The sequence below is a fragment of the Callospermophilus lateralis genome, chromosome 2, assembly GCF_048772815.1.
Source record: "Callospermophilus lateralis isolate mCalLat2 chromosome 2, mCalLat2.hap1, whole genome shotgun sequence".
Classification (NCBI taxonomy): Eukaryota; Metazoa; Chordata; class Mammalia; order Rodentia; family Sciuridae; genus Callospermophilus; species Callospermophilus lateralis.
Window position 1 is genome coordinate 166,899,766 of NC_135306.1, and position 14,706 is coordinate 166,914,471.

Below are 14,706 nucleotides of genomic sequence, written 5' to 3' on the forward strand. Positions count from 1 at the left end.
TTGTTGAGTGCCCCTGAGTTCAATCCCCAATAACCTCCCACCCCAAAAGTATAACACAAAAGTATGGCACTAAAACATGTGACATCAACAATGAGATAAAGATAATAATTCTTACATACTTGGTTATATACTGATAACCCTTTCTATCAAGTATTTGTGTTGGTTTCAACTGTTTTGAATTCAGAAATATTTAATATTATAATAGTTTGATTCTTTTGTGAATAAGCATTATTCATAATTAAATTCAGGCCTAAAATCATGTGATTTGTTTTTAAAAAACTTTAATAGAAAATCTCAAACATACAAAAATAGAGGAAACAGCAGTGTAACAGACCCCCATGTAATCAACACCCAGCTACAGCGACTCCAATTCATAGCCAATCTTATTTTATTTCACTTATCCCACCTTCCTTCCCCTTACCCCTATTTTGAAGACTATTTTGAAGCAAATCTAAGACATCATACCATTTCATTGTACATACATGACTGTTCATAATGGTTCTTGGATTAGATCTCACACTAGTAATAAAAAGAAAAATTTTGGAATGGAAAATATAAATATAAAAAAAATTACTTATTTTTCCTTCCTTAAAACTTCTACCAAGAATAGAGAAAAGATTAAAGTTGCAAAGTGGTAAAAGACATGTTCATATAGAATACATTAACTCTAAATTAAAGAAATCTATTCCTTGAAAAAATAGGATATTGATAAGGTTATGAAGAATACTAGTTAAAACAGGCAAGATAATCTATAATCTCAGCATTTCTTTTCTTTAATTTACTCAAACACAGCTCTACACCATCACTATAGCTCAATCCTGTACAACAGAAAGTGATGTTCACTTAAGACTTAATGATTACTTCAGAGGTTGTTCCTTAATGTTTACAGTTGGTTTCTGCATGCACATCATTAAAAAAAAGTTTGTGTGTATGTGTGTGTTCACATGTAAAAGTATATATGTTGAGAGATGCCTTTTAAACTTTTCCTCACTTAAAATGCCAGAGTTATCAAGGTGAGTAATTAAAAAATAAGGCAATAGGAAATTAAAGACAGTTGGAAAAGCTCTTCATCTAGAATGATGGATCAGCCAAAAAAAACAAGAGTTTAATAATATCCTACTGGGGCTGGGGATGTGACTCAAGCGGTAGCGTGATCGCCTGGCATGCGTGCGGCCCGGGTTCGATCCTCAGCACCACATACAAACAAAGATGTTGTGTCCGCCGATAACTAAAAAATAAATAATAAAATATTCTCTCTCTCTCTTTAAAAAAAAAATAATATCCTATTAACTGAAAGGGACAAAATATCTTCTAAAAAGGCAGGAGAATATGTCTTCTTTTTTATTATTTTTTTTGTTGTTGTCGTAGGTAGACAAAATATCTTTATTTTTATTTATTTATTTTTATGTGGTGCTGAGGATCAAACCCAGTGCCTCACGTGTGCGAGGCAACTCTCTACCACTGAGCTTCAACCACAGCCCTGGAGAATATGACTTTTTAAAAAAATGATTTAAATACTTTGAAAATCTAATTCAAATTTAATTAGAAACAATGACACCACATATAATAAAGGCTAACTCAAGTTCCTCTCAATTTTTTCCCTCTCCTCCTACAAAAAAGTGTAGGGAAAGAGTGAGTTTCAATTTTATTTGTACATGTACTTTCAAATATCATATTTATGTTCTGGAGAAGCATCATTCAAAATACCACTGCAACTGATTCAAATATAGAACATTGTAGTGAACTCTTCAGATCATGTAACATTTTAAAAGTTTATATTGAACTATTTATTATAATTTACAGATTTAAGAAATGTTACCTTAAAAGAGCATACTACAGGGATACTGCCACATCGATGTTCATAGCAGCACAATTCACAATAGCTAGACTGTGGAACCAACCCAGATGCCCTTCAATAGATAAATGGATAAAAAAAATGTGGCATTTATACACAATGGAGTATTATGCAGCACTAAAAAGTGACAAAATCATGGAATCTGCAGGGAAATGGATGGCACTAGAGCAGATTATGCTAAGTGAAGCTAGCCAATCCCTAAAAAACAAATGCCGAATGTCTTCTTTAATATAATAAGAGCAACTAAGAACAGAGCAGGGAGGAAGAGCAGGAGGAAAAGATTAACATTAAACATGAAGTGGGAGGGAAAGGGAAAGAAAAGGGAAATTGCATGGAAATGGAAGGAGACCCTCATTGTTATACAAAATTACATATAAGAGGTTGTGAGGGGAATGGGAAAAAAAACAAGGAGAGGAATGAATTACAGTAGACGGGGTAGAGAGAGAAGATGGGAAGGGAGGGGAGGGGGGATAGTAGAGGATAGGAAAGGTAGCAGAATACAACAGTTACTAATATGGCATTATGTAAAAATGTGGATGTGTAACCAATGTGATACTGCAATCTGTATTTGGGGTAAAAATGGGAGTTCATAACCCACTTGAATCTAATGTATGAAATATGATATGTCAAGAGCTTTGTAATGTTTTGAACTACCAATAAAAAAATAAAATAAAATAATAAAAAAGAAAAAAAAAGAAATGTTCATATGTATCAAAATACTACGAAAGTATGTAGCAGCTTATAATGTTATAATAGAAAGAAGTAATAAAGAAAATAGGTCAGGTCCAAAGTAAAAGAAATGTGAATCAGAAATAACACACCCTACCTTCCTATAAAATAACCCATTTTTTTCCCTCTATAACTCATCCTCTGGGTAGCACTCTCTTCCTCAGAACCCCCAAGCCTTGTGTTCCCCCTCTTAAAACATGTTTTCAGGAAAGCAATATGAAAGGTATATGCACTAAGGAAAATAAAGCCAATAATTTCAAGTGTTACTTTTATAGGGTATTTGCATCTCAACCTTATACTTATTTTTTTTTTTTTTTTTTTTTTAAGTGGAGTGAGAGAAGGGAAACATGAGGGAAAGTAGGTACCTACTCTCTTTTTTTTTTTTTTTTTTTTTAAGAGAGAGTGAGAGAGAGAGAGAGAATTTTTAATATTTATTTTTTAGTTTTCGGCGGACACAACATCTTTGTTTCTATGTGGTGTTGAGGATCGAACCCGGGCCGCACGCATGCCAGGCAAGCGCGCCACCGCTTGAGCCACATCCCCAGCCCTCAACCTTATACTTAAAGAAATAAAACTGGAGTTTTAGCATTGGCTAGCAGGTCATTTCACTGGTGCCTCTGAAACTTCATGTTAAATAAACACATTCAGTCTCTCAATAAGACCAGCCCTCAGGACATACAAACATAAAGTAAACCTACCAGTTAAAAGTTTCAACTCTAAAATTTTAATTTTATAGTCCCATTCTTTTCAACAGTGACACTTCAAACAATAAAACTTCCTCCAAACTGGAATCAGTCTTCTTTTATCAATGAGTTATCTCTGTGTTTTATCAACAAAAATCCCTTAAGGAAAGTAAACAAAGTGTAAGACAAGACCACTACCTTAAAGATTAAGGGGCTGGGGTTGTAGCTCAGCAGTAGAGCGCTCACCTAGCACGTTGAGGCCCTGGGTTCGATCCTCAGCACCATATAAAAATAAATAAGATAAAGGCATTGTGTCCAACTACACCTAAAAAATAAATATTAAAAAAAAGATTCTAAAACAAATGTGGAATGAGCTTTAAAAGCTAGCTTTATTACTCATAACTGATATCTATTAGAAATTCCACTTTTTAGTATCTGAAATAATACAAACTGGATGCTTTTTTAAGCATAGCTGGTTGATAGTACCTGAATACAATTCATTCATTAGGAAGCACTACACAGAGTAATAAAGTGTGTGTGTACAGCACAGTTTGTAAATCATCAGAAGCTACCAACTCCCCTAAATCTTAATTTTTTTAAAAAAAATCTGAATATCCTCAAGCGAATCACTTTCTGAAATTCAACTACTGGAATAATGCTGAAAAAAGAAATTGGCTAATATGCTTTTATCACAATGTCAAAATTTCTACCTTCATATGTCCAATGTAGGAAAATAAAATTGAAATGTAACAAAGGTAAACTAAGAGCAATAACTGCTTTTAAGTAATTACTAACAGTTTGGAAAGGAAGCAACACAAATTACTTTTACAAAGTGGCTAAAATATATTTACACGTTATAGCAAAGACCATCAACTGGCTATCCAAGCACCATTAATACCTCCCTTCTTTCTTACTATTCTCTCCTACATAGACTACAAAGAAAAAAATTTTAAACATTTACAACTAGGAATGACCATGTGATAAAGAAGGCCAGGGAGGGCTATCCTTTTAATACAAAGGATAAGACTTGCTAGAGGAAGCCCCTTTGCCTCTTTTTCTTTCTGAATGAAGATGAAAGACATGGCACACAACCCATAGCCATGAAACAATAAACATGAATATAAAGGTATATATGTCTCATGGAAAGATGAAAGGAAGCAGTGTCCTTGAGTCACTTCTCAGAGCTGGACAGCCCCCCTCTGGACTTCTTATTGCATAAATACACAAAATACATAAAAGACTTAAGTTACTAATGAAAGAGTTTTCTGTTACTGCAGCTGAATGTACTTGTAGGGGACACCAACACAAAATTCTCACATAAAAATCAAAGTAATAGTTATGAAGAAAATCCTTACCAACCCCTCAAATATTCTCAAAAGAACCTCAATGGTAAGTTTGTATTTTTGCTCTCTTCAACTAAAGATAAATAACTCATAAGCAATATTAAAAATAGAGGGAGGTGAAGTTCAGATTTTAATACCAAATAATTGAGGTAAGTCTAGAGAGGAAGAAGGGCACAACACTAGGCAATTGTGTCTAGTATCAGTTTTATCTAATATTTCCTTTATGTCAATTTCAACTATGAAAAAAATCAAGTTTATTTCTTGGACAGAAGAAATTCCAACTCATTTTTCAAGCCTGATCCTTCAAAGTTGGGAAGCTTTCCTGCAGGTCATCAGCAAGGACATTATCGACTTCATGTAAGATTTTAATGAAGTTCTCCACCTGGGAGTCAAACAAAAGAATCAAATAAATATAGTTAGAAAAACGGTGATTGAAGATATTCTGACTATAAAAAAATGTTCTACCTATGGTTTTCTAAATAGTTCAACAGACAGATATGTTGATGAATTTCCAGATGATATCACGGTCCCCTGAATCATCATGAAGGAAGTGACTATACTTAACTTTTTTATTTATTTATATTTTAATTCTTGAGCTACTACTACTTATCCTCCTGCTGATTCCCCTTTAAGGTTCATTATTATATCGGGCGCAGTGTTGTACACCTGTAAATCTAGCACCTCAGGAGGCTGAGCCAAGAGAATTCCAAGTTTAAGATCAGTCTCAGCAATTTAGTGAGGCCCAAAGCAATTTAGTGAGACCCTGTCTCAGAATAAAAAATAAAAAAGGACTGGGAATGTGGCTCAGTAGTGCCTCTGGGTTCAATCCCTGGTACCAAAAAAAAAAAAAGTCCATTACTATAGTTTATTAATATTTTCCTTTTCAACATGTTTCTGCATGCCTTCCTTTTGTACTTATTTTCCTATAAAATTTTCTATTTAGAAACTGCCTCCGATGGTAGCAAATGTGTTATTTGAAGAACATAAAAAAAGCTGGGCACAGTGGTGCACACCTGTAATCCCAGCTGAATGTACTTATAGGGGATACCAACACAAAATTCTCACATAAAAATCAAGCTCGGGAGGCTCAGGCAGGAGTATCGTGAGTTCAAAGCCAGCCTCAGCAAAATCAAGGAACGAAGCAACTCAGAGGGACCCTGTCTCTAAATAAAATACAAAAGAGAGTTGGGAATGTGGCTCACTGGTTGAGTGCCCCAGGGTTCAATCCCTAGTATTCCCCCCACCCCCCAAAATACCAACTCTTCATAATAATCTTACTTTTGCTTAATACCTATGCTTTCTACTTTATAACAGAAAGGGACAGCGTAAATTCCATATTGATTTCTTCCTAAAATCAGAATTACACTTAGGCCAATACTATGAATTAGCCAGTAGCCATCTTTCTGACAGGGCATTAAATCATGTGATGTGTACCATCTTTTTTGACAATGGCCTTGAAAGATCAAGTCCTTCTTGAGAACATTTAGTAATCCTGTGAAATACAGACCCCTATACTTTTACCCATACTCACCACAGGACTATAAAAAGGAAGGAGGTTTTGAAATGCAGAGGAACATTTCTGTTTGCTTAACTGGCCCTCCTTTAGCCCCTGAGCCACAGTCTCCTAAAATAAACAAAAGATTTACTATCAAAAAATGAAAAATTCTAAAGCTTTATTTACTAAAAAAATTACAAATCAGTATATATAATTACTTACTGATCCTATGGTCATTTCAAATGTTGCAAACTGAACCTAGCTTCATCAAAAGTTTTATATAACCCAACACATCTCCACTGTGGTCCTTATTTTAATGGCGGGTACTACCATCCACCCTACTGCACAAACCAAAAACCTGGGTACATCCAGGACTTTTCCTTCTGTCCGGCTACTAATCCCTGCCCCCCCCCGAAGTGTTCAATTCTACTCTGCTAAACCTTACCTTGTCACTCCTCTCCATTCACACTTCATTGTTTAGGCTCTCATGATTTTTCAAATTATTATTATTATTATTATTATTATTATTATTATTTTTGTACTAAGGGTTGAATTCAGGAGCACTTAACCACTGAGCCACATCCCCAGCCCTATTTTGTATTTTATTTGGAGACAGGGTCTCACTGTTGCTAAGCACCTCGCCATTGCTGAAGCTGGCTTTGGACCCACGACCTTCCTTGTCTCAGCCTCCCAGACTGCTGGGATTACAGGCATGCACCATGGAGCCTGGCCAGAATATTCTTGAAGATTATCAACCTTAAGAGCCCATCAGTTGGTCTCCTGGCCTCCAGCCTCAACTCTCTAATTCTTCCTCTCTATTGCTTTTGGAGGTATCCTTCTGAATTGATCATATCACTTGATGCTTAAAAAAGACTTTAGCAAGGGCTGAGGTTGTAGCTCAGTGGTAAAGTACTTGCCTAGCACGTGTGAGGCACTGGATTTGATTTTCAGCACCACACATAAATAAATGAATAAAATAAAAATAACATGCATGAAACCCTGGGTTCAATCCCAGCTCCGCAAAAAAGCAGCAATAAAGTTCACAGAAATACGCAAACCATACTTTCATTTGCTGAAAAAAAAAAAAAAAAAGCCAGGCACAGTGGTGCATGCCTATAATCCCAGTGGCTTAAGATGCTGAGGCTAGGAGTATCACAAGGTCAAAGTCAGCCTCAGCAACTTAGTAAGGCCCTAAACAACTCAGTGAGACCCTGTCTCTAATAAAATATAAAAAAGGGCTGGGGATGTGGCTCAGTGGTTAAGCACCCCTGGGCTCAATCCCTGGTACCAAAAACAACAACAACAACAACAACAACAAAACCATAAATACTTCTTTCCTACCTTTGTTAATGCCTGAAAAATATTAGAAAGAAATTCACATGAAATATCCTTTAAGATTTTCAAGTGGAAGTCATCTTGGGTTGGATCAGACTTTTTATTTTCTTCTTGGTTAGACTCTGCAGAGTTCTCTAGTTTCTTCTGACAATCTTCCATATTTTGTAACACCCGAATTAGGCTGTCAATCAGAGGAAGATCTACTGTACAAACAAATAAAGAGACATGAAATTAGCTAGTTTGGTTTTTTTACCTCATTAAGTCATACATTCATACTGAACTACAGATACAGTAGTAAATAAGATTGCTAAGGCATCAGCTTTCGAGAGGCTTATGTCTACATACCTTCACACAAGTAAATAAATAAAATAGATCATTTCAGGTTTTGGTAAATTTTATGACGGAAACAAAAGGGAAATATAATAAAGCAGCTCAACAGGGGAACTTCTCTGAAGAGTTGATACTGTGTTGGAGAACTAAAGGATAAGAAATGTTAGCAATGCAGAAAGCCCAGCAAAATATCTCAGAGGAACAGAGCAAAGACCCCGAAAAGAAAATATCAGGAATGTCTGAAAAGCAAAATGGAAGCCAGTATGACTCCGGGCTAGTGAGCAAGGGAAGAGTAGCACAGAAAGAGGTTAGAGAGCTAGGAAAGAGCCCTACAACGCAGGGTCTTTGAGGACACAGTGACAAAAGAATATTAAGTTTTAACATCATAAAAATCTTAGACAAAGCTCTTAAATGCTAAATTTTATTAAATTAAGCAGAAAAATTCAGTCTAATTTTTAAAGACTGAATAGTCATTTTAATTAGAGTACAAAAAAAATAAAGCTCATATTCAGGGGCTGGAGTTGTAGCTCAGTGGTAAAGCACTTGCCTCACAAGTGTGAGGCACTGGGTTCAATCCTAGCACCACATTAAAAAAAAAAAAAAACAAATAAAGCTCATATTCAAAATATATATTGTACCATCAACATGCTAAGAGATCTCATGCAGATTCAAACACTGATTCAACTTAACCATTTCTGCTTAATAATTATAACCGGGGGGAAAAAAAGAAAGTTTTCTACAGTACTGAAATATCAAGTATACTAATTTGAAAAAAATCTAATTTCCTATCCAAATGTAAGTCATTTATGTACAGTATATGAAAGTGACTTTTTAAAAACTTAGCAACCAGGGAAATCTTATCTTTTATTACTCAATTCAATGTCTTCAGAACACCTCCCTACCTGGCTGCTTTATTATAGTCCCCTTAGATCTACTCCTACCTCCTTATATTATCACCAACTCAAAAGCCCAACTCTTATTCCATATTTCCCTGTAGGTCACATCAATCTATACGAGCCTCTTGACTCTTTCTCAACTTATCCCTATCTCTGCAAAACCACTATTCCAGGCTGGGACAAGACAAGGAGAAGATTTTAATCAGCAGCTTGGAGTTAAAGGAACATCTTTATACTTTCTTCACCGATCATAAAATTTTACACAGTTTTGGGGTGGCTGCAGCAAAAAATATCTAGTCCTATTAATAGCACAAAAGAGGTTCCTACAAAAATCAACAGTTTTTCCATACAACAAAAATCAGGAAAACTCCATGCACAATAGCTTAAAAAAAAGAAATATATATATATATATGAGTAAGTCTAACCAAAGAGGTGAAAGACAGACATCTACAATGAACATTATAAAACACTGAAGAAAGAAATTGAGAAACACACTAGAAAATGGAAAGATCTTCCATGTTCACGGATAGGCAGAATTAATATTGTTAAAATGGGCATATTTCCAAAAGTGATCTACAAATTCAATGCAATACTCATCAAAATACCAGTGATAGTCTTCATAGAACTAGAAAGAACAGAAAATCCAGAATAGCCAAAGCAATCCTGAGCAATGCTGGAGGCAACACAATAACTGATTTCAAATTATCCTAAGGAGCACAATAATAAAAACAAGCATGGCATTAAAAAAGTCAGAGGAATGGAACAGAAGACACAGAAACCAAACCACATGGTTAATTCTTTTTTTCCTCCAACAAGGAAAAAAAATGCATTTTATTTAACCACCAACTGCACACACATTTAAACATACATATAACTAAGATGATATTAACTCTTCCTATGTGGGATACATTGTGAAATATTCTGCTCTGTTCTTTAATTAAAAACGAAAAACTCGGTAAAAAGATATTGTAAACCACTAATGTCACTACCCTTAATGACTCTAGAATATTACCAATTCCAATTTATAATTTGAAGAAATTTATTGTCTTCCTCCTTCTTAGAATTAGCCTATGATAGTATTCTAAGTACTCAGAGGGGAAAAACCCCCAAAACTATGGCCTTATTTCCCTGTATCCAGTTTGAACATCGTACATGCTTTCCAACTTGTGTTTCAAGCACAGACCTTCCCAGGCTAAAAAGCAGAGAGGATGATTTGCCAACTATGTAATAATACATCTCCCTATCTGTATTACACATTTTATTGTCTTTTTTGCATACATTATTTCATTTGAACCTGGCAACAACCCTGTGAGGTAGGTGAGGAAACTAACAGGTTCACTTTACACATAATAAAATAAAGTCAAATAAACATGGGGTGGGGGGTTGCTTTTTTTGATGCTGGAAATTCAATTAGGGCCTTGCCCCATGCAAAACATACGCTCTATTAACCTCACATATTTTTAACATTTACTCCTTATTTTTACATTATTGATTCAACTTTTTGTAGGCTACAATAATAGACCTAATTCCAAACTTACCAAGCCAAACTCATGCTCCTCTATCAATAAAAATTTATGGCCACAGAATATGAAAAAAATACATACATATATATGCAATATTTTGTTGGTTCTTGTGTAATGGAACAGATAATATGAAAGACCCTAATGGCCAAGAAAACTGAAGTCAGAGGAAGTGATGTTTTTAAAAATGTATTAATGGAAAAAGGTTCCTTTCAGTTTCTACTTTTATGAGAGTTCAATGGACAGCTTTAATGCAGATAATACTTGAAGCTTTTGAAGAGGTCCTAATTCTTTTTTTGTTTTTTTTTTTTTTTTTTTTTTTTTAGTTGCAGTTAGACACAATACCTTTATTTTATTTATTTTTATGTGGTGCTGAGGATCGAACCCAGGGCTGTGCATGGGCTAGGCAAGCACCTTACCACTGAGCCACAACCCCAGTCCCAAGAGGTCCTAATTCTTGATGTGGTTATCTTACTCAACTTTTGAATGCATAATGATGGTGAACCATGGTTTTCAAAACCTTGCTCCTTGCTTTCCCAAAGTGCTAGGATTTAAATGCCACAATACAAAATGATTCATGTTTTTGCCATTAATTGTCTATGGAGTTGTTTAAATGAAGTCTGTGTTAGTGTCCATAGATATCAGTGCTCTGCAAAAGCTGCTGGGGGATTCAACATTCCCAGTGACCACAGAAGCCAAGCCCCACCCACAACCATCTGATTCTTGAAAAAGACGTCAAAAACATGTTAGTGAAGACACCCTCTTTCATAAGTGGTGCTATAAAAAACAGGACATTCACATATAGAAGAATAAAATTAGATCCTTATCTCTTACCCTATATAAAAGTCAACTCAAAATTGAACCAAGCTGGGCACAGTGACATACACCTATAATTCCAGCAGCTTGGGAGATGGAGGAGTTCAATGTCAGTCTCAGCAAAAAGTGAAGTACTAAGCAACTCAGTGAGATCTTGCCTCTAAATAAAATACAAAAAGGGCTGGGGATGTTGCTCAGTGGTTGAGTGCCCCCGAGTTTAAACCCCGGTATTCGGGGGAAAAAAAATGGAATCAAGACCCACATTTAAGACTAGAAACTAAAACTATTAGAAGAAAAAATAAAGGGAGCACTTCAACATGTAGGCACAGGCAAAGACTTCTTGAATAGGATTCCCTTAGCTCAGGAAATAAGAGAAAGAATAAATAGAATGGTATCAAACCTAAAAGCCTCTACAGAACAAAAGGACACAACAATGAAGAAACAACCCACAAAATAGGAGAATTTTTGCTAGCTAATCATCTAACATAGGATTTAATTCCCAGAATATGCAAAGAACTCAAATGAATAACCCAATCAATAAATGGCAAATGAACAGACACTTCTCAAAAGAAGTACAATATGGCTAACAACTATAATAAAAAAAAGGCTCAACATCTTCAGTTGTCAACGAAATGTAAATTAAAACTACACTAAGATTCCATCTCACTCTAGTTAGAAAGGCAGTCTTCAAGAATACAAATAATAATAGATGCTAGCTAGGATACAGTAAAAAGAAACTCTTATATACTGTTGGTGGGAATATAAATTAGCATAGTAATTATAGAAATTAGTGTGGAGGTTCCTTAAAAAGATAAAAATATTTAACTACTATATGATCCAGTTATACCATTCCTTAGTATTTATCCAAAAGAATGAAAGTAAGTATTCTTAGATACACACATACCATATTTATAACAGCACAACACAACAGCCAAGTTATGGAATCACCCTAGGTGTCCACCAACAGATGAATGGAAGAAAATGTGGTATATAAACCCATCAGTTGCTGGGGCCGCTGTGAGCCAATCATCAGCTGGCAGTCTGAAAGTTTGCTGGGGCCCCTTCAGCTCATCAGCTGGCAGTCTGAAAGTTTGCTGGGGCCCCTTCGGCTGTGACTCTGAACATAAACCCAATGAACTTCTGTTCAGCCATAAAGAACAAAATTATGTCATTTGCAGAAAAATTAATGGAAATGGAGGCCACCATTTTGAGTGAAGTAAGTCAGATTCATGAAAGTACTGTTATGTTTTCCCTCATATATGAAAGTTAAGGGGGGCGAAAAGGATGCCATGAAAGTAGAGGGTGACCATTAGGGTAGAGGGAGAAGATGGGAAGAGAAAAAGAAAGGTAGGGCAGTACTGGGGAGTAAAATCAATCAAATTGCGATTTCATGTATGTGTGACTATGCCACAATGACATCCCCTATTCTGGATAACTGAGCTACACCAACTTAAAAAAAAAAAAAAGTTTCTAGTATGATAAACTTTCTCTATAATTTTCAAGGGAAAGATTAAGGACATCAACAGTCATTAAGGAAACTACATATGAGACCGGAGCAGGAAGCCGCGACAGCCGCCCAGCCAGACCGGAGCAGGAAGCCGCGACAGCCGCCCAGCCAGACCGGAGCAGGAAGGCGCCAGCCGCTCAGCCAGACGGGAGGAGGAAGTCTGGTCCCGCCCAGAGCGCTAGTCTCCAGGAAGCCCAGCAACCCTTAAAACCCATCAAAGTGGGTGTGGCTACCAGCACAGTTGCGGCTGATCCAGGTACCCGGTTTCCAACTCCCCCACCCTTAGCTGCGATAACTCAAAATATTTCCCACAAGCTTTTGGGGATTGTAGCTATCAACACAAAACAACAACTGTAGAGGCACCTGGTTTCTACCTCAGAGACTAGAGTAGGGAAGATACAGGTGGAAGCTCATTTCCCTTCACACTGGCTATACCCACCACCCTGAATACAGAGGCTCAAACTAGGAATAGACAACGCCACCTACTGGAAGCAAGGAAAACAGTGTTCTGAGAGACTTTTTTTTTTTTCCTCTCTTTCTCTTTTCTTCTCTCTCTTCCACAACTTCAACATATGTGAAACCAAGAACTGAGCATGAACAACTGAATTACCAAAGTAATATAATATAGAGGAATTGCATATACCCCACCTCTCCCCCTTTTTTTTTCTGTATTTCTATCTTACTTCCCTTTCCCTTCTCTTATTTCTCTTTTCTTCCTTGTTATTTCTTTTCTTTTCTTTTTTTTTTAATTCATATTCTCTCTATACCACTTTCAATCTCCTAACTTTTGCTATCTATACATAGGGTAACTATCTAAATAGGAGGTTGAGTCTATACATTCTTCCATAAATTACCAGTCGAGTGGTTAGAGTTCTCCAAAGGTGCTAAGTTAGTTTAACCTCATTCCCTCACTCCTTTCTCTTTAAGTATAACATCCTTCGTCTGAAATTAAGTTTTCTATATGCCACCAGATATGGTACGCCTTTTATGAAACTAAGGAATATATTCTTAAGTAATAATTAAATCCAACATCTATAGTCTTAGAATCTAACTATAAATGTATTAATAATGAAAACTTGTCCTTAGATAATGTACTGTTGATATTGGGATCTGTTAACATTGTCTTTCTCCGAAAAAGAGGGATATTGGAGCTATTCAAGAACAATACAAATATATAAGGGGAAAAACATTAGCTCAACAGTTTCACAAAGCTAGAAAGAATCATGAGCAGTATGAAAAGACAAGGAAAGAAAGGACCACAAACAATACAGGTCAATTCAACATTAGATGAGGTAATATCTGCAGCTGATGGAATGTCAGACAAAGAGTTCAGGATATACATGCTTCAGATGATCTGGAGTCTCAAGGAAGACATTATTCATCAAATTCAGACAATGAAAAATCACTTGGACAATGAATTACATAAACAAATCCAAGAAGCAAAAGATCAACTCTATAGGGAGATAGAGGATATAAAAAACAAACAAACAGAAATCCTGGAAATGCAGGAAACAATAAACCAAATTAAAAACTCAAATGAGAGTATTACCAGCAGAGTAGAACACTTGGAAGATAGAACTTCAGACAACGAAGACAAAGTTTTTCAACTTGAAAAGAACATAGACAGCTCAGCGAGAATGTTAAGAAATCATGAGCAGAACATCCAAGAATTATGGGATAACATCAAGAAACCAAACCTAAGAGTTATTGGGATACAAGAGGGTACAGAGGTCCAAACCAAGGGAATGAGTAATCTATTCAATGAAATAATACTAGAAAACTTCCCAGACTTAAAGAATGAAAAAGAAATCCAAATACTAGAAGCCTACAGGACACCGAATATACAAAATCATAAGAGATCCACACCAAGACATATAATAATGAAGATGCCCAACATACAGAATAAGGAGAGAATCTTAAAAGCCACAAGAGAGAGGAAGCAGATTACATTTAAGGGTAAACCAATCAGGATAACTGCTGATCTTTCAACACAGACTCTGAAAGCTAGAAGATCCTGGAACAACATATTTCAAACGCTGAAAGAAAAAGGGTTCCAACCAAGAATCATGTATCCAGCGAAATTAAGCTTCAGGATTGAAGATGAAATAAAAATCTTCCACGATAAGCAAAAGTTAAAAGAATTTGCAGCTAGAAAACCAGCTCTTCAAAACATCCTTGGCAAAACATTACAGGAAGA

General features: G+C 35.9%; 1 protein-coding gene across 2 annotated transcripts in view; it reads right to left on the minus strand.

Moving 5' to 3' along the window:
- Positions 1-298: 298 nt before the first annotated feature.
- The window catches only part of Saal1 (serum amyloid A like 1), a 31,589-nt gene continuing 17,181 nt past the window's right edge, over positions 299-14,706 (minus strand). The window contains exons 10-13 of one of the 2 annotated variants that reach the window (XM_077108860.1): positions 7,447-7,640; positions 6,142-6,234; positions 3,138-4,992; positions 299-2,876 (exon numbers count right to left, since the gene is read on the minus strand). In XM_077108860.1, coding sequence (XP_076964975.1) covers positions 4,900-4,992; positions 6,142-6,234; positions 7,447-7,640 — 380 coding nt within the window. In that variant the 3' untranslated portion in view covers positions 299-2,876; positions 3,138-4,899. Of the gene's footprint in view, positions 2,877-3,137; positions 4,993-6,141; positions 6,235-7,446; positions 7,644-14,706 lie in introns of both variants that reach the window. The other variant, XM_077108859.1, reaches the window with a different exon arrangement.